Source organism: Beta vulgaris, chromosome 5 (assembly GCF_026745355.1).
Source record: "Beta vulgaris subsp. vulgaris cultivar EL10 chromosome 5, EL10.2, whole genome shotgun sequence".
In the NCBI taxonomy this organism is placed as follows: domain Eukaryota; kingdom Viridiplantae; phylum Streptophyta; class Magnoliopsida; order Caryophyllales; family Amaranthaceae; genus Beta; species Beta vulgaris.
Genome location: NC_079206.1, coordinates 27,188,029 through 27,207,498, shown reverse-complemented (window position 1 = coordinate 27,207,498; position 19,470 = coordinate 27,188,029). Strand labels below are relative to the sequence as shown.

General features: G+C 38.5%; 2 protein-coding genes across 2 annotated transcripts; both read left to right on the top strand.

Annotated features, from left to right (window-relative positions):
* The first annotated feature begins 282 nt into the window (after positions 1 to 282).
* Positions 283 to 1,398, top strand: LOC104893448 (uncharacterized). Its single transcript, XM_010679555.1, has 3 exons — positions 283 to 601; positions 762 to 847; positions 949 to 1,398. Exons 1-3 carry the CDS (start codon positions 283 to 285, stop codon positions 1,396 to 1,398), a joined length of 855 nt encoding a protein of 284 aa, XP_010677857.1.
* A 773-nt stretch (positions 1,399 to 2,171) lies between these two features.
* On the top strand, positions 2,172 to 14,974 carry LOC104893414 (hypothetical protein). The gene is made up of 11 exons (XM_010679519.3): positions 2,172 to 2,466; positions 3,601 to 4,269; positions 4,606 to 4,783; positions 4,855 to 5,083; positions 8,589 to 8,728; positions 8,912 to 9,201; positions 9,282 to 9,494; positions 9,602 to 10,093; positions 11,549 to 12,208; positions 12,673 to 13,188; positions 14,179 to 14,974. Exons 2-11 carry the CDS (start codon positions 3,988 to 3,990, stop codon positions 14,398 to 14,400), a joined length of 3,222 nt encoding a protein of 1,073 aa, XP_010677821.1. The 5' UTR covers positions 2,172 to 2,466; positions 3,601 to 3,987; the 3' UTR covers positions 14,401 to 14,974.
* The last annotated feature ends 4,496 nt before the right edge of the window (positions 14,975 to 19,470 follow it).

Sequence of the window (19,470 nt, the reverse complement as noted above, 5' to 3'; positions counted from 1 at the left end):
ACTTCCGACTCCTCCAATTCTGATGATGTTGCCAATCTTAATCAAGCAAATTATAGAAGACGTTATCAAAGGCGTAGACAAGCAAATCGTCTGATGGTTCAGATGATGGATGGCTTCATAATGGCCAATCCAACTGAAATATACGCCGCGGTTAATCAAGTTCATAAGGCACAAAGGACTCTAGTTCCAAGAGATCGTGAAAGTCGACACGACCGCTTATGGAGGGACTACTTTGCAGATAATCCTGTCTTCCCTCCAAATTATTTCCATTGAAGATTTCGCATGCGAAAACATGTCTTCCTCCGTATAGTGGAAGTTTTAACAACTCGTAATGAATGTTTCAAACAAAGGCCAGATGCCACTGGTAGACTTGGTGCTTCTGGATTACAAAAGTGCACAACAGCTATACGATTGTTAGCATATGACACATCAGCTGATTCAGTGGACGATTATCTACGAATTAGTGCGTCTCTTGCAAGAGATTCATTGCAACATTTTGTTGAAGGGGTTGTCTCCCACTTTAGTGATGAATATCTGAGACGACCTACTGAAACAGATTTAAATAGATTATTATTTGCAGTTGAACAACGTGGATTTCCAGGCATGATGGGTTGTATTGATTGCATGCACTAGCGGTGGAAAAATTGCCCGACTCATTTTAAAGGAATGTAATTCTGGAAGACCTGGTAAGCCGACATTGATTCTAGAAGCCATTGCCTCATATGATTTGTGGATCTGACATGCTTTCTTCGGAACACCAGGTAGGTGTAATGATATTAATGTTCTTGATAGATCTCCATTGTTTAACGATGTTTTTGAAGGTCGTGTACCTCCAGTTAACTATGTTGTAAATGATCACCAATACGATATGGGATACTACCTCACCGGCGGTATATATCCTCGGTGGGCAGCTTTTATACCCACAATAAACCTTCCACTAATGAGAAGGAAAGTCTTTTTGCCCAACATCAAGAGGGTGTACGAAAAGATGTGGAACGTGCATTTGGAGTACTACAAGCTCGATTTGCTATAGTTCGTCAACCTGCTTTAGCTCGTGATAGAGAGATGTTGGGGAAAATAATAATCGCTTGCATTATTATTCATAACATGATAGTTGAAGATGAACGAGATTCATATTCCCTTCATTGTGATCCCAATGATTATGAGGAACCTCCACCTCCTAGTTCAAGTCAACAAAATGCGCAAAATTTCAATGAACCATTTAGATATGAAACTAGTGAGAATCGCATTGCAAACTTGCAAACATATATGACTAATAGAGTTCGAATTCATGACAAACCCATGCATGACCGCCTCAAGGCAGACCTAGTGGAAAATATTTGGATGAAATTCGGAGAAACCAGGCTTTATTTAAGGCGTAGTGTTGTTTTACTTTAATGGCTTCGATGTTTATCTATTTAATAATATGTTTTGTCTTTGTTGCTCTTGTTTAATGCATTATTAATTAAACGTACATTTTCTACAATGCCATACATTTTCTTACAATGCCATACGATTCAAGTGTTAATCATTCGACTTAATTAATTAAATCAAATAAAAATTTGTCTAAAAATAATTAATAAAAAAATTATTTTATTACCATCAAAATTCAGTGTTCTAAGTTCTAACATTAAATTATGCATAAATAATAATATAGTGGAATTGGAGGAGAGAGAAAATATGGTGGGGTATGTTAAAAAGTAGGAGAGAGAAATGTGATGACCACAAATTGGAGGGCAACCATTTGGAGTAAGAAATATATGGGATTGAAATGAATAGGGTATGAATGAGGTGGAAGAGTGAGGAAATAATAAAATAATTAATGACCACAAACCATAGGGCAACCATTTGGTATGCTTCAGAGGAAAGATTAGGTAGGTTAATAGTTTTACATTAGAGTATGTAATCATTTTATAAAGTAAGGGTATTTAAGTAATTTTACCCATCTAAACTTACTATAAAGGGAAAGAAAATAAGTATTGCAAATATTTTGAAACATTCCTAAATAGAAAATGTTGCGAATATTATGATACGGAGGAAGTATTATTTATCCGTTGTAAAAAAAAAACCTTTCAAGAATTAATTCCCAAAATTCAGACGCACATTGTCAATTTAAAAAACTCTTTGATGGCATTTGTGTCCATCAATAATTCCAATCTACGTTGGACCTCAAAACCTCGAAATTTAACCCATTTCCCAAAATACCTTGGGCCCTTGGACCCGATCCCCATTTTCTCTCTCCTCACCTCTGTTTTCTCCGTTTATACTCTTTTGGGTTTGAAGGCATATTCCGATTCTCTACTCTTTTTGTTTGTGAACCCAATTCAGATTTATAAACACCATTATTATAATAGCACTGCCTTATTTTCAAACAAAGAGAAATAAGTTTTAGTACTTTGCTAATTTTTCCGCTGATTTGTTCATTTCTATTTCTTCAACCGCCTTCAATTCTCCGGATTAATTCAGGTTTTTACCTCTCTCACCTTAAATCTCAAAATGGGTAATTCTTGTTTTTGTAGATTTATGTTTCTTCGAATTGTTCCAATTTATTTTTCTGTTGTATTTGTTGGGTGTAACGGGATTTATATGTTGTTTGATGGGATTGCTTTGAATGCATATTATGAGATTTATCAGTTAACATTTTGTTTTGCCTTCTGTTGGGTGTTAATTTCTCGATTTTCTGAATTGGGTTGTGTTTGATTTTAGCTTGGTAGATCCTATGTAGTAGTACATGTTAAATTCATTGTAATTTGATGATAACTGTTGTTGATTAAACTGTAAATATTACGTTTTTTCTGGGATCATTGATGTTGCTTGCTACATTGTCCTTTGTCTATTCTGTTTGTTAATTTTGCTGGATTTCCCGAGTATTTTTTTTTTTTTTTTGATGTGAAGTTTAAATTTTTAGAGTTTGACTGGCTCTTTCTGAATTAATAGGATTCCTGGAAATCTCAATTAGTTAAATTAACTTTTCTGACATATTAACACAAATAATTGGAAATTTGAAATGGTTTTAAAGGGACAGGGAATTCATTTCCAGGTGTGATCTAAACCTTGATGGTTGAGTTCATGATATGTTACATTCGTAGATATTGTCCTTCGTATGCAAATGACTTGTAGAGATGTTGATGGGGTTTTACTCTTTTGTTGGGTGAAATGAATTGCAATCTGTGAAAAGAGTTGTGGTGCTATTAGGATTTTGATGCATATGTTTGCAGTTCTGTACTTCTGTATACTTGTGCTAAATTGGGCTATGGGTTTATCTAGTACACCTAGAAACTGCGAGACAGGAGCTGCTTAAGGACTTCATGTTTAAGAAATTTGAGTGAACCCTCACCGTTGCAGGCCAGATGTCTAAAATTGAGTTTGTGAGCTTGTCTAGTCTCAGGCTAAAAATATCATGCCAATGTGGTATCTGTAGATGAACCGCAATTTTTCATTCCGTCTTAGCTGTTCTGTTACCTAATTTTTTTTTTTTCTGATGAGTCTTTTTGATGATCTCCTGTATTAGGTGTCAATGTTTTTGTAGATAACCTTGAAGCTTTTTTTTTTGTAAATTTCTTATTATGTGCTGAGCTAACAAACGACTTTTTTTTGCAGCACATATTAGTTGGTCTGGAGATGTTGATGCCTCAATAGTTCTGATGAGAACTAGCAACTGGATCGTGTACTGATCTTTTCATAATTTTGTTGGAGAATATGGCAATGATAACAGTGTCTTAAAGGTTTCCTTTGATGATGATATTCCTTTTGTGATTCTATTTCTTTCACTTAAATTATGGCGTAGTTTTGATTAAGCCTCAACAGGCTGTTCCTTTCAGCAATCATGGAGATGGACTAGCAGCATCAATCTTCTTAGAGGGACAGTGCATCTTTGTGTATTTTCCCAACTTATTTTCTATATAGGTTTGCAGTAGGGGGTTGTTTTTGTTTTACTTGGTGAAGTTCATTGCCGGATAAAACATTTTGGATTTTTAGCTCAAAGCAATGTCGGTTGAAGGTGCTTTATCACCCCAAGGACACAAGCACAGTCCTCAAAGTTATGGACGCAAATCTATTTTAGGTGGGCCTCAGAAAGATATATGGCTTGTTGTGAGCAAAGGCTGCTTGGCTGATGTTGAATTAGCTTTAGCCCAACTGAAGAAGAATGGTGGTAATATCAACTCAAGGAATGCATATGGCGCTACTCTTCTTCATATTGCTACTTGGAGAAATCACATTCCTGTTGTTAGAAGGCTACTTGCAGCTGGTGCTGACCCTGATGCTAGGGTGTGTTTCCCTCTCTTTAATATCTAGTTTAGTTTAACTCCAATTGTAGTTGTGGTGGGAGACCTTTTCTAAGTTTGGACGCTACTATTTGTATTGTAGAACATATTTTAACTTGGAACCTTAGTCATTTTGACTTGTATTTGTGGGTCGTCAGATGCAGATGAATTTTGGGTTGTATTACAGCTTGGGCATATTTATTTTCATCTAGCCATCCTCTGAGCATGTCCTTATTTCTTAATAGCACTCGGTCAAGGATTTTAGGTGACAAATAAAAGGGATGTCCATTAAATCCCCCTTTTCTGCCTCTCGTTCATCTTCCTCGTGCTTGTTTTTCAGGATGGAGAATCGGGATGGAGCAGTCTCCACAGGGCTCTGCATTTTGGTCACCTTGCTGTGGCAAGTGTTCTCCTGCAGTCTGGGGCTTCCACTATTATAGAGGACTCCAAATTACGAACCCCAATCGATCTCCTTTCTGGACCTTTGTCACAGATCCTGGGCAATCAGCGTACTTCAGGTTGGTTTACCTGTCTCTCAGTGATTATTGTATGTCATGATTGGATGACTGAATTATATTTTTTTTTACAGTTACTACTGAGATATTTAGCTGGGGCAGTGGTACTAATTACCAACTTGGAACTGGAAATGCTCACATACAAAAGTTACCATGCAAAGTGGACGCGCTTCATGGTTCATTTATTAAGTTAATCTCTGCTTCAAAATTCCATAGTGTAGCAGTTACTGGTCGTGGAGAACTCTATACGTGGGGATTTGGAAGGGGTGGCCGCCTTGGGCATCCAGAGTTTGACATTCACAGGTAGACACACTTATGTATACTCTTCTGCCTCTCCCCTTTATGTATCATGTTGAACGATTCTTAAAATATATATTTCTCTTTAATATTTTGGTAAATTTATCTTGCATATTTATAAATTGTTGATATTATGATCTCTAAATTCAGTTTGAATGATAAACCGTTCACAGATCACAATTATTCCTGTCATTCTATCAATCTCAACAGAATTGTTTTTTGTGGTTTGGTCTTCTTGTAGTTTTTTTTTATGAATTAGAGTTTAATTTATTAAATATTGATTTATTAAGTGGTTGCTGGGGAAATATTCAATAAAAAAAAAGAAGGGTGCTTGATGGGTCTTTTGATCTTAGGTTGACAAAATATGGAAAAGTTTATGTGGTAGGAGGTGCTTGTGAGGGAGTTATTGACAAGGTCTAAGGGTTCTGTTAGAGATATTCTTGAAGAGTTGAAGGGAATACTTAAAAACAAAATCTTTGTCACTAAGCTTACAACACAATATCTATCAATGTAATCTATGTAGCATATTAAAGTGAACACATTTTCTTGGCTTACAATTTTCATTTTACCCTTACAATGTTGAAATTTTACACTTTAAAGAAAATATATATTACAAAGAAAAAAAATGTACATCGGTTTCACAATCTTTTTAGGAAAATTTGATTCGTATAATCCTTACTATTGGTGTTCTGCTAAAAATAATCCCAACTATAGGGGAGGTCTTCCAAAATGCTAGTCACCTGTAAAACAGGTAATTTTTTTTTCCTCTTCTTTCTCTCACCTTCGCCCTCACCCCTTACACTACCCATCCACCCACCCACCAGCCCTTCGCCCTCACCCCTTCCACGACCCCCCCAGCCCCCAGCCACGAGCCCCCTTCCCTTCCTCTTCCTCCCTACGCCACTGCCACCGTACCTCCTCTCTACCCACACCCTCTCTCCCCTTCCTCTTCCTCTCCCTCTCCCACCCCAAAATCAGGCCTCCCGCCTCCCCTCTCACACCCCCGAAAAAAATCAGCCACCACTACTACTTTTGTGCTTCCTTTTCCGGTGACTACTAATTACAGCAATGGATTAGTTGATCTCGACAGCAATGCCAATGCCACATTTAATTCTGATAACAGTGAGGATAATCAAAGGCACTACAACAGCCAATGCCCAGGATTAAAAATAGCGGTGCAAAGAACTTGAATCAGAAATTATGATCGGGTAAATGTCAGCTCATCCTGATCCAAAAACGAAACGCAGAGGTGGTAATGGGAGCCTTTTCTTCGAATTGGACAAGGAAAACTCTCCCTTTTCTAGCATGGATTCTGATTCCAGGAGCTCTAATTCTGTCTTTTTTCGCCGTTCTTCTGATCAATTACCCACTCCAAACACCTTAAGTTTTGACGAAGAAGATGCTTGCCATCAACTGTCTCCATCACCACCGTGTGAACAGTGGGTGGGAAGGGGGTGGCAGTGCGTGGTAGATTTTTTCAGGGGGTGGTTGATGGGGTGGTGGAGGTCTGTGATAGGGTCGCAGTGCGTGGTGTTTTTTCTGGAGGGTGGTGGAGGTCAGGGAGAGGTGGCAGTGGGGTGGGGGAAGTCTAGGGAGAGGTGGTAGTGCGTGGGGTTTTTTTGGGGGGAAGGGGGTTGGGTTGGTCAGGAGGGGTTGACAAGTGGGGTGGGGAAGGAAGAGGGTAAGGCGGGTGATGAAAAAAATTCAAAATAAAAAAATTTAGTAGATGATCCATAAGAGTACGCGTGTATGACACGTGGCTTTTTTCACCTGCTAAATCGATTTGTTGAGGTCACGGTGCATTCTTGGAAGAGCTCTCATGTAGTTGAGATTATTTTGAAATAACTCATTGTTGGGATTATTTTTAGCGGAATGCTAATAGTTGAGATTATTCTAGTCCATTTTTCCATTTATTTAAAGAAAAAGGAGGAGAAAATCTACTCAAAAGTACTTCTTGTTCTCTCTCTTCCTCGTCCATAGATAAAGAAAATCGAAAGAAATCTAGAGGATCTAGTTAGTTCTCCAATACTAAACACGTGCTCGACTTAAATCCGGATGGCGAAGATCGAATGTCCGATCCCTTTTATTTAATATATAGTTGTTGAGGAATCAGAGAGGTGAGAGGATCATATTTCCTAGATCTAGGCATAACTCGTTAATTTGACTAAGTTATGATCTCTACTGTTCATTCTTTTTGGACTATTTTTTCCCATTGGCATGATAAGGATGGGGATTTTTCGTCTGCCATTGAGTTATAAGCTGCAAAAGAGCTCGACTGGTTCCTGAAGTAATGATATGTTTCCAACTTCCAAGTCGGTGAGATTTTGTGTGTAAGGATTCCCTCTTGTTTATAGTAAGCCAAAGGGCTTGAAGGGATTTATTTGAGTTAGGTAGCTTTTTTTTCTTTCATGAAACATCTATGGAGGTTGGTCCTTGGACCGTCTGAAATTGTAGACTTGTTCTGATTTCCTGTAATCCTTCTATTGTGAACAAGGGGAAGAGTGAATGGGTGGACTTTATGCATGGTAGTATCTTTGTCTATTGTGCAAATTGTGGAAGAGTTTGACACAAATCATTTTTGAGTTAGTTAAATTTGTCTACCTACTTTTTATATAGCTATCTTTTGGCTTTTGCTTATTGTAGATGAGAGGGATACCTTCCATGCGAATCTAAATAGCATTAAAGCTTAAAGATCTTAACAAGTGAGAGACACAACTTTTCTTTTGAGTCATGGGAACTCCTGTAGCTTATAATTCCATGGTAGAGAAGATGACCTCTATCCTCATCGTGATGGCAGAGAAAGAAAACTTATCTACCTTAGTACCTTTTTGAACAATCGACCACAAGGAGACCTACATTTGGACTTATGGAAAAATCCCTATCATTCGTAAAAAGATGTTACATTCATTTATACAAATGATTGGTGTGTTTTAGACCCAATTTTCAGGTTACGTACCCGTACCCGATACGTTTCCTGTATGAATACGCATATCTATGTCCTAAAATGTCGAAATCTTGCCGTTCTCCGTCTATATGCAACTTAGGGACCTCTACACTTCGAGAGACGGATGATCTTTCAAGAGAGAGAAAGTGTTCAAAAAAGAAATTGGTTTGAAAAAGGGGGGGGGGGGGTTGTGCAGGTATATTGGGTTATGCTCAATTTTAGAAAATAGGATTTTTTTTTTAAAAGACCTGTCAAATGGATTAGAGTTTGGTTATATTTGGGCTGGTAACTTTCAGTTACGTCTCAAACAAGCTTTCAAGACCCAAGCATTTGATGCCAGGTTCACCTAACAGAGTAAGAATTTATGAGACGCCCTCTTCACAGTGTTTTGACATAGAGTTTTAGTGACTATCTTAAAGGATTTTATATCATAGTTTTATTAAGATAACACGAGTATCCTGTGTTATTGCACTTTGCATTTTGAGTTGTGCTCTGTGTTTTCATTTAATGAACTGGTGGATTTACAATGTACATTGCTGATATTCTGGATGTGTTGTCTACTTGTAGTGGACAAGCTGCAGTAATTACACCCAGACAAGTGATTTCAGGCCTTGGTTCTCGACGGGTCAAGGCAGTTGCTGCTGCCAAACATCACACTGTCGTTGCTACTGAAAGTGGAGAAGTCTTCACTTGGGGATCCAATAGAGGTATAGCTGTATAGTTAAAGTGTAAAGTTGGTGCTTAGTGGGGGTAAAACGCTTCACATTTAGTGCGTTTGCTTGTTCAATTAATATTCTTTTACATCAAATTGCATGACCAGAAGTCAAACTTATTACTTATATCGTCACTTATGTATATTTTGTATTATCTTCGGTGATCTATATTTTCAGAGGGCCAACTTGGCTATGCTTCTGTAGACACCCAACCAACTCCCCGAAGGATTAGTTCTCTCAAGGCAAAAATAGTGGCTGTTGCTGCGGCAAATAAGCACACTGCTGCTGTTTCTGAGGCTGGTGAAGTCTTCACATGGGGCTGTAACAAGGAAGGTCAACTTGGTTATGGTACCTCAAACTCTGGCTCCAATAATATTCCAAGATTGGTTGAATATTTGAAAGGCAAGTTCTTTACAGCAGTAAGCGCTGCAAAATATCATACAGTGGTCTTGGGAGCAGATGGAGAGGTATGCATGTTTGACAAAAAATTGCAATTGTTTTTGTTTTGCTAGACATTTTAATGGTGTTCTGTTGCCCTTGGCTGTAGGTATTCACTTGGGGTCATCGACTTGTAACTCCAAGACGTGTGATCATTGCCAGGAATTTGAAGAAACATGGGAATGCTTTAATGAAGTTTCACAGGATGAAACGACTTCATGTGATTTCTGTTGCTGCAGGTATGGTGCATAGCATGGCTTTAACTGATGATGGAACGCTATTTTATTGGGATTCATCTGATCCTGACCTCAAATGCCAGCAGGTTTGTATTTTAAATACGCAGTCTGTCTTCTTGATGTCATTGTTATAGAAGAATATTTACCAACATTAATATTCTATTTTCTTCTTTTTTACTTTCTGTCTTCGCAGTTATATTATCTGAACGGAAGGAAAATTGTCAGTATCTCTGCTGGGAAGTACTGGCATGCGGCAGTTACGTCTACTGGTGAGATTTACATGTGGGACGGGAAGAAAGGTAAGGAGAAGCCACCAGCAGTAACTAGGCTTCATGGTGTAAAAAGGGCAACCACGGTTTCAGTGGGTGAAACACATTTACTGATTGTTGGTTCAACTTATCATCCTGCTTATCCTGTCAATGCTGTCAAGGACTGTGAAAATCCAAGCCTTGCTGTCGACAATGTATTGGGAGACTTAGATGAGGGATTTATGTACAATGACATGGAGTCTGACAGTGCTAAATCTGGTTTGGAAAAGGAGGATGTTGGTGATAGGTTAGTGCCGAGTTTAAAGGGCCTTTGTGAGAAAGTGGCTGCACAGTGCTTGGTAGAACCACGTAATGCTCTGCAAATGTTGGAAATTGCAGATACATTGGGGGCAGATGACCTCCGGAACTACTGTGAGGTATTACTTTAAGTCTGTATTATGCTCCAAGCCTCCAATATCTGCAATGATGATTGGATGATTTTCATTGTCTATGGCACTGTGGCCGTTAACTTATGTGAGATTAGAGTGAGGTGATAAGTTTTGGTATGATTTCTAATGTTTATTGGATTTTAATAGAATTATATAGTTTGCTAAGGGCGTTAGAATCTAACATTGGGGACAGAGTGATATATGCTGCAAATGTGTAAGCTTCCATTTTGTGTCTCCTAGAAAATGCATGTTGAATTGTCATTAGAGAGGAACTGCAGAAGTTTCACGAATAGGATTAACGTTTATGGGGTTTGTAGGGTGCAGTTTACCTTGATTTTTCTCATTGTACTCTACGGGGGATTTTACTTTGGTTGATGGAGTGTGGCTGGCACTTTTTATCATCTTCTTCCAAGAACTCGTGTGGCCGACCAATTTACGGGTATTAAGGCTCTAAGGTGGTTGTTGTTGTTGCTTTTCGATAATATGTGTCCTGCTGTAAGGCCTCATGTAGCAGCTAAAGATTTCATAGCACAGTTTTTTTTTTTTATCCTACCAACCTCAGAGATTTTTTATTGGAAGCAGTTTTCAATTAGATGGGATCATACTTCTGTGAGAGGGTAGTGTCTACTGTCTAGACTGGTTACAGTGGTCAGATTTAACCAACCTTATCATACAAGTTAAAGATGCATTCTAGCCTTATTAATGCAATTGTAAAGAGGTCCTTTTAAACAAGCAATTAAATAGGGAACTTGGTGCCACATTTGATGTTTGGTGCTTTAATCTGTCATGACCGTTTGTGGTCCTGGTATGTTAATGATACTGATATTACTGAACTGTCAATACAATGACGTTATACACCCTATATTGCCTTTGCTCCATGCCAACTTCTTATTTCTTTAGGTTCCTGTTCCACCACAGGTGCAAATGAATTCTAGGACCCTTCATTTTTCCCATGAAAATGCGGGTTGCTGCTTAGGTGAATTCAAAACTGAATGTTTGTGTTGCCTGGGACTGATTTAATGATTCAACCATACTTTATATACGTGGTGTCATTTTCCTTCTCTTTGCGTCCTTTTTGGCGATTTTCAGAATTTAGTTAATGCATACAAAATTTTAAATTTGAAAAGGTTACATGAAGGTTGCTTGTTGTTCTCAGCCAAAAGGCAAACTGCTCTTGCACGCTAGCTCACTTTAATAAGTAGCATCGGATGTTTTCTGTGAGGACAAAGAAAGCTTACTTTGGGCCATATGCATTATCTTCACGTATTAGCAGAAAAATCAAGAAAGGTTTTCAGCCAATAAAATTGAAACATGATGCACCTGGTGTACTGGTCTTAGCAAAAATTTTGAACAGAAAGTTGTATGTCATGTAGAATGTTGAACTTCCCTTATATGGGCGTTTGGCAATATCATTCCTCTATCTGACATGGAATGTACTTGCAGGAGATTGTCATCCGCAACCTTGACTATATATTTATGGTCTCTTTAAGTGCTTTTGTGACTGCTTCACCGGATATCTTAGTTCATATTGAGAAGCTGCTGGATAGGAGATCGTCTGAGCCATGGAGTTACCGCCGACTTCCTACTCCAACAGCTACTTTTCCTGCTGTCATAAACAGTGATGAGGAAAATAGTGATAGTGAGTCTCCAAGGACCAGGGATAACGTCACTATGGCAGACACGGCAAAGAAAGTTGGCTATCATAGATTTGGTAACTTTCTGCATCCCTTAAATGATGGTGATGAGGAATCATGCAAGCAAATTAGAGTTTTGCGGAAAAAGTTACAACAGATTGAGGTTCTTGAGGCGAAACAATCGAAGGGGCATGTTCTTGATGACCAGCAGATTGCGAAGCTGCAATCGAGACCTGCGTTGGAGAGTTCACTTATAGTGCTGGGTGTTCCTATTGAGACAGTAACAGAAAAATCATCAGCTTTAGCTGTAGCAGATGGTAAGGCCTGTAAGGTCGGGATTTCAAAAAAACAGAGGAAAAAGAGCAAACGAAAGGAACGTCAGACGGATGCTCACTCCGGTACCCAATTGGAGTCAGGCCCTTTGAAGGGTGCTGTGGACCTCGATGTCTCGAAGTTGAATGAGGCAAAGGTGATAGTTCCTATGCATTCTTCTTTGTATATGTTTGTTCTTTGCTGGCCATGCATAGCTTTAGCTTCAACCTGTGAAAACTGATGAGAGGTGTGTTTGAATGTTTAAACTGTGATGTTAGGTCCAATCAGGTGGTGGAAAGTGGAATTTGATCATTTCTTTCTGCAGACCCATAGATTAGGATAAAAGGCAGGAAATAGGTAGATGTTCCACACTTTGGCAGCTGCTGTCCTGCGAGAACAATTAAGATCTTTTGTGACTGTCTTTTGCTTAGTATCTTTAATCCCATATATATGGTTTTGTAAGTTTATTATGATTAATCAACTAGCTTCAGGTTGGCTGGTCATGCAATTCGCTCAAATATCTTTATTGTGGAGCTTGTATGTATTCACAGGGGTATCGAGGCAAGTTTAATATTATTATTAATTTACTGAATTTTGATCTAATCTGGCATCATAATACAGGTTGCAGCTGAACCTGAAGATACAATTGCCATAGGTTCCCCAAATCTCTCTCCAAAGGAAGACTCTCCGAGTGTGGTGAAGAGTAAAGGTTCATTGGCAGTGGCAACCAAGAAGAAGAGCAGGAAGGGAGGACTCTCTATGTTTTTGACTGGTGCTCTTGATGAACCTAGCAAAGAAGTTGTTAGTCCGCCGCCGCCTTCACCCAAATGTGAAGGTCCAGTCTGGGGTGGATCTAAGGTTTCAAAGATGTCTGCCTCTCTCCGTGAGATCCAAAATGAGCAAAGCAAATCGATCAATAATTTGTCCGTTAGAATCAAAGATAAGCCGGAAGAGCTCCCTGATACAAGTAATGGAAAACTCTTGCTAGGTTCTTTTTTGGCTTCTAACCCAATACCCGTGGTGCCAGCTCGCACATCACAGCTACCGGATGGAGATAAAAGCACTCCTCCTTGGGCTGCTTCTGGAACCCCACCTCACCTTTCTCGGCCTTCTCTTAGGGACATACAGATGCAGCAGGTATTATTGATGAATAATGCTATGGTGCCTTTTAATTGATCTTTCTTGTTTTATTACACTTCCCTGCTTTCCTTCTCCAAGAGTGAGTACAGAAATGGAAAGCCAAACTGAATGTGCATGCCTAAAGTAGAATAGATGCATCATGTCCGTGTACTTCTTGTTTCAGTACCCTCCTATCTTGAAAAAGATGTTTCTTTATGAAATTGGAAAGTTTTGCAGATATATGGGACATAGGTTGGGTAAGTTGCAATTTGAGATAGTTGGACAACTCAGAAATATCTTCTGGGTGGTTTAAGTCTTTAAGATTGTCTCTGGTATACCGTTAAGTCTAATTTGGAAATTGTAACCTTTTCTTTAGGAGTAGTTGAAAGTTGTCCAGAATCTTTTTGTACTGAGCATTTGACATCTTTTGCTTCTCTGTTTCTGCTGAGTAGTCCTGCAATATTAAGAACGTCCTCCGCTTCATGTTACTGTTTGGAGTCTTGAATTCCTGTTGTTAGTATGAAATTGTTTAGTGGGTCTAATTGAAGTTACCCGTTTAAATGTTTGATTTAAGTTTAAGAAATTGTCAGGTAGTGATGACAGTTGCTAATGCCTCTGTGCTGCTCAAGTAAGAATTTATGACGTTAGGACGAGGGTAGTTATCAGGGATGAAGCCTGAAGTTACTATTACTGGATGGGGGTGGCAAAGACATTATCATATTGATATATTAAAATACAGAATTTTGGTATATTTTGTTGTAGTATAACCAAGTCTAATTGATGTTATTACTAATTTGTTAATTAAATAATGTCCTTTGACTTGAAAAAATAAAATTGATTTCTCATAATGTTTAGTGTTGTCATCTTATTTGACAATTTTTATTGAGATCTCGTAATAACCTTTAACTATAAAACTCGAGGAAGGTCATGGTAGCTGACTCAATAATAGTATTGAAGTTCGAACTCTACACCATGTTTAATTTGCTCCTTATATTTTCCTGATTTCAGGGTAAAAATCAGTATCTTGCACATAGCCCAAAAACAAGAACAACTGGATTTGCAGTTTCTACTGGGCAGGGATCACCCTCTGACTCTGGCACACCCAACCGTTGGTTTAAACCCGAGGTGGATTCACCCTCTTCTATCCGTTCCATCCAGATAGAAGAGAAGGCGATGAAGGATCTCAAGCGCTTTTACAGCACTGTTAGGATTATTAAGAACCAGAGTTAGTCCTTTGTATATTCATTACTCATTAGCAGGTCAGGATTCTATTGTGCACCTTTTCTTTCTGTTCTTTCTCAGATTTGTACAGTTCCTTTGTATATTCACTTAGCTAGGTTTCCCACCTGGGTGCAAAAAAGAACTGAGGTTCTCTCAACTTGATAGGGTAGCTTTACAAGTGGTCTTTTTCTTAGTTAATTAGACTGTTGAAGATTTTTAAAGCCTCTCAAATATCTTATTTGAGGGTGGAAAATTAGTTTAGAACCAAATAATCAGCAGCTTAATAAAAGAACTGGCACATAGGAGCTGCTGTCGTCTCACAAGTTGCAAGTGCTTAGGGTAGGTTGTGAATTTAACATGTATGCTATTTTGATGCCTTCATCTTTGTACCGCTAATTGTATAACCATCATGATTGTGAACCAGTAGTGGTGTATATTTCCACCCAAATGTTGTTTTGTCTCTCATGTAGTTATATGTAGTGCTAGACCTAGTTATTAGACGCGGCAAGTTGGGAATGGCTAGGCCAAAGTCCAAATGTACAATTTATAGAATTATGAATTATCATCATTTGTTTTTTTTGTCCTCTCATAATATCAATTATATCTTATGAATAGAAAAGAACCAATGCAATAATCTAAAACTATTGAACATTAAAACTTTGCCTTACAATTATAGTCTTAAATACACCATCTTACATATAGAGGTGTTCATTGGTCAAGAACTAGAAAAGGTTGGATCAAAGTGGACTGAGGATTAGGAAAGCAAAAATAATCATATAAATAATAACTAGTTATTAGGTTCGGGCTATGCTCGGGTAAGAAAAATCTCATTTATTAATATAATACTTTATGATAATAACACTAAATACAACTTACCTAGTGGTTAAAACTTTAGTATATGTACTTGAGGTCTCGGGATCAAATCCTACATACTATGCAATTTCTTAATTTTTTTTATTGTACATGAATTACATGGACTAAAACTCCTTAGGGAGAGGGTCACGTGGCACATTTTCTTGTTTTTGCACGACTTTTAATATATTTGTATAGATGTCCCAATCATGCAAAGCATCAGAATACTTGAGGATGAGCGGAAACCCTAACGAGGCCTTCCCTCTTGCCGTTTCTTTGGGAAAAAAAAGGAGAAAAAGAAGCACTTTATGATTTTCCGTTATTTTAGAAAACCTTGCTTCTGGGTTTTGAAATTTACATAACCTATCTTTTTGAAGATTCAATTGTGAGAGGGTCACTCTTTCGTTAGAAATTGGTGATAGGCAATTTGACAGAGGAGATGCTTAGTTTGATTGTGAGATTCATCCACATATTTGAATATAGAAGATTGGATTGATATTATCAAAGATCTTAAAAAGAACAACACAAAGAATAAACATTGATTTTATGGTAGAGAAGAGGGAGAAAGAGAGAAATATAGATATCTATTTTTCCCCGTAGTTTTAATTATGATTGTCATTCTTTCAGAGGTCAATAGTTTTTTTCTTCTAAGAATTTCCATAGATAAGTATGATAATTTACTATAAAAAATGTCATATTTAATTAATCGAAATTAAAATGTTGATTACTTGTATTGGAAAATATACCAACCACCATCTTATGCGTTTCTCCTAAACACTAGACAAGGTAGGGTCTTTGAATTTTTGAGGATCAGGAGGGGTTTCCAAGTTATGTCATTTCATTCTGGTAAAGGTAAATGAAGGAGTTGCAATAATGATTTTTTCATGTTTCTTTTTTGCTAGTATAATTTTATCAATACAATTATGATAAGCTAACAGCCCTATATATGAAAGTGATTTAGAAAGGTGAAATGAACACTGAACAAACCAAACATAAACATGGAGGCGCTTCTATTTGCGAACATCTGTGGTTGCCCCATTATTGATAAACAGTTAGATCTCAAGCAAAAAAAAATTAAGTCGACTTTCATGGTGATGTGTGGAAGATCCGCTTGAATCATGAATCTTTTTTGTCTCTTCTTGTGTTTGCAGCTGCGCAAACAAAATGAAATACCAGGTGCTCTATGTATAATTTATTGTTTCATCTTCTCCTACTTTTTAAATAATACTTCCTCCATTTCATAATAAGTGATTTATGAAACGCTTTCACATAAAAGAGAGAAGTGTTTCACTTATTATGAAACGCAAGAAGTATATTTTATCTTGTTTTCGTCACTGTTTGCACAAGGATCAAGTCATCGATTTATGAGGGTAGTTCGAGGCTTGAACCTTGGCTTGAATCAATTTCACATCACATTCACATGACAAATGCATGTACCATATCATGGTGGAAGTCGTGCAAGGAAATTATATGCAGCTGTAATGACAAAGGCTTATGGAACAGATGCAGAATTGATTCTGAGATGTTATCTACGAATTTGGTTTGATGAGTTTAACAACTCTATATTTTAGCTAGAAAGGTTAAGGCAAGATGAACAATTAGAACAGTAACAATCAAGCAATGCCTTTTGTGGTATTTCTATATTGATTCTCTCATGGAAAATGACACGGCAATCCCTAGCTATTATATGTAGTATCCCTTAGGTCAAAATCCCTAGGATACCTGTGACAAGGTAGTACAAGACAAAACATAACAACTGGTTGCTTTTACACTAAGCTACAACTAGGAGTAGAAATAAAATATGGGTCAGCTTAAGCTTACAATAACAAGACTAGGGCCTAGGACACTAATTGAACTAGGAGTTGGGCTAAGCTACTTATGATTGCTTTAAAGATTAACAAAATGCGTCTTTCTTTAAGAGAGCCGAAATTTACAGTTATTTCACAGTTAAGAGCGTGTTGGCTGGGAGTAGTCTAGGGATGGGTGACCTCCTGGGAAGTTTCTCAGGGTGCGCATGATTAAGAACAAAAGGTGCCGGAAGAACTTGTGTTGGTTATTAAGGACAATTATTGGCTCTAGGAGAGCATTGGTGACAATAGACTCGACTCCGTATGGGTCGGGTGTTACAGGTTAAGGGCGTATAACTCTAAAACTTCTCTTTTTTTTCTTTGCCCTTGGCGATACTGGTATAGACAACTTCTTTCTTAGCCTCCTTCTTGCCTTGACCTCCTCGTTTCTCCTCTTTGGCGATTTCATAATCACCTCTCCTTATATTTGAGGTTCGGTCAAACTCTTCACTTTTGATGAACCGTTGGGTTTTCCCAATACTATCGCCAGGGTATTTAAGCTCTTCCTTCCCATATAGCTTCTGAAGTCGCCATCTTTCACTCCCGACATCAGAGCTAGCACGACAACTTCTTGTTGCAACTTTGGTATTGTAATTGTTTCTTCGTTGCATCTTCCCAAGAAATCTCTAAGGCTTTCACTTTCACTTTGCTTCGGAGCCATGAGTTCTCTAGTATTTCTCTCCCGTCTTCTATTGCTGACAAATTGTGTTTGGAACTCAGCCGACAATTGATAAAGTCTGTGATAGATCAGTGGCAAATTTCTAAACCAGGTATGGGCTATACCCCATGGCGTCCGACTGGGTGTATAAGTGCATATGCCCCTCATATGTCGACAAGTGGTCCACTGGGTTTGTTGCGCTGTCATACTTACACAACAACATCTTAATTCGTTGCATGGGTTCTTCCAATATTTCTTTGATGAAGGGTGAGGCTCGTGGTGTGATGAGAGCACGTTGGTGTCCTGAGTAGGTACTGAATGTCCTACCATGTTGACTACTGTGCCCTCGTGACTCCCTCGTGGTTCTCTCCCTATCATCATACACAAGCTCAATGTATTTATTGGTATCGCCATCCTCATCTGATAGGAGAGTTTCTTCATCATAGCCTTCTTCCGCCAACTCCCTCTCAAGCTAGCGCCCGTCTTACGAGAAAGGTTTAATTCTCCTCAGTGGGTTGTCGTCCCGATTGCGACCAATGACTCTATTGCGACGCTTTGTCGGAGAACTGTTGATCTCTTTGTCAGAGGCTACAACATCAAGTACTGCTTTGGCAGCTTTGATTTGCTCTGGAGTGAACTGTGCAATGCCGGAGGGTGGTGTTCTTGGGTTCGGTTTGTTGCGGTTATGGGGTCGGGCTCAAATGACCCGAGATCTTCATCTTCCGATCCACATAAAGAAGATCAGGATCATTGATATCCCCGCCTTACTTGGTTGAGACGAGGTTGTCGTCAAAATCGACATTGCCAGTAGGTTTGGCGTCCATCCCCTCCTTCTAGCGTAAACTATTTCGGGTGTGAAACACTGGACGTCAAGTCTTGACGGCCTATGAAGGAATGAAAAGGTAAGGCGATGTCAGTATGTCGGTATAGTGTTATCGGTGTACCTGCATAATGAACAAGGGTGACTGACCTTGGGGGTTGCCGAGGAAATTCACTCCGATGCTGAAGTAAGATAAAATTCAACATGGTATTGTGCAAATAAGGTAGGTAGGGTCAAAAATTAATGTAACTTGGGAATAGTGTAAGTGGCTTTAAGTAAATGAATAGTAGGTCGGTTCCTCTATAAGGAATCTCAGATATACACGTGTACTTTGTGATCAGGCCCGTACACGTATGCGTCATAGCCCAGACAGATTGTCGGGCTGGAAATCCTGTTAGGCCGCTAAGTATGGCTATGTCGGTCATTATTGTCGTGTTTATCTGGTCATGGCTTACATGATGTCGATAAGTCTGTTGTTGACAAGTTTGGCAAACCATTGTCTTGCTACCTGCATCAGTCCATACAAGAACACTGTCAATTTGCACACTTTTTGAGGTTGCTGAGCTTTGTAGTTTGACCCCCCTTTTCTCACAGTCCTTCATACCCTGGTGAACGTTGCATATACACATATTCTAGTAATTCTCCATGAAGAAATGTGTTCTTGACATCCATCTGATGCAAGAACCATCCCTTAAATGAGCTACAGCCAAAAGAGATCTCACATTGATCATTTTAGCCACTTGAGCAAATGTCTCCTCATAATCAATGCCCTTTCTTTGTTTATTTCCCAGCACTACCAACCTTGCCTTCTTTATTTCGATAGGGCCATCAGAGTTGTATTTGGTTTTGTAGAGCCACTTACAACCAATTGCCTTCTTTACATGGGACAAATTAGTCAATTT

Excerpts from the sequence above, each read along its gene's own strand:
- LOC104893448 (XM_010679555.1), top strand. The coding sequence starts at position 283 with ATGCGAAAACATGTCTTCCTCCGTATAGTGGAAGTTTTAACAACTCGT. Across the intron at positions 602-761 it reads TGAACAACGTGGATTTCCAG|GTAGGTGTAATGATATTAAT; the intron begins GCATGATGGGTT and ends TCGGAACACCAG. Across the intron at positions 848-948 it reads TACCTCCAGTTAACTATGTT|GAAAGTCTTTTTGCCCAACA; the intron begins GTAAATGATCAC and ends ACTAATGAGAAG.
- LOC104893414 (XM_010679519.3), top strand. The coding sequence starts at position 3,988 with ATGTCGGTTGAAGGTGCTTTATCACCCCAAGGACACAAGCACAGTCCT. Across the intron at positions 5,084-8,588 it reads CCAGAGTTTGACATTCACAG|TGGACAAGCTGCAGTAATTA; the intron begins GTAGACACACTT and ends GTCTACTTGTAG. Across the intron at positions 8,729-8,911 it reads CACTTGGGGATCCAATAGAG|AGGGCCAACTTGGCTATGCT; the intron begins GTATAGCTGTAT and ends CTATATTTTCAG.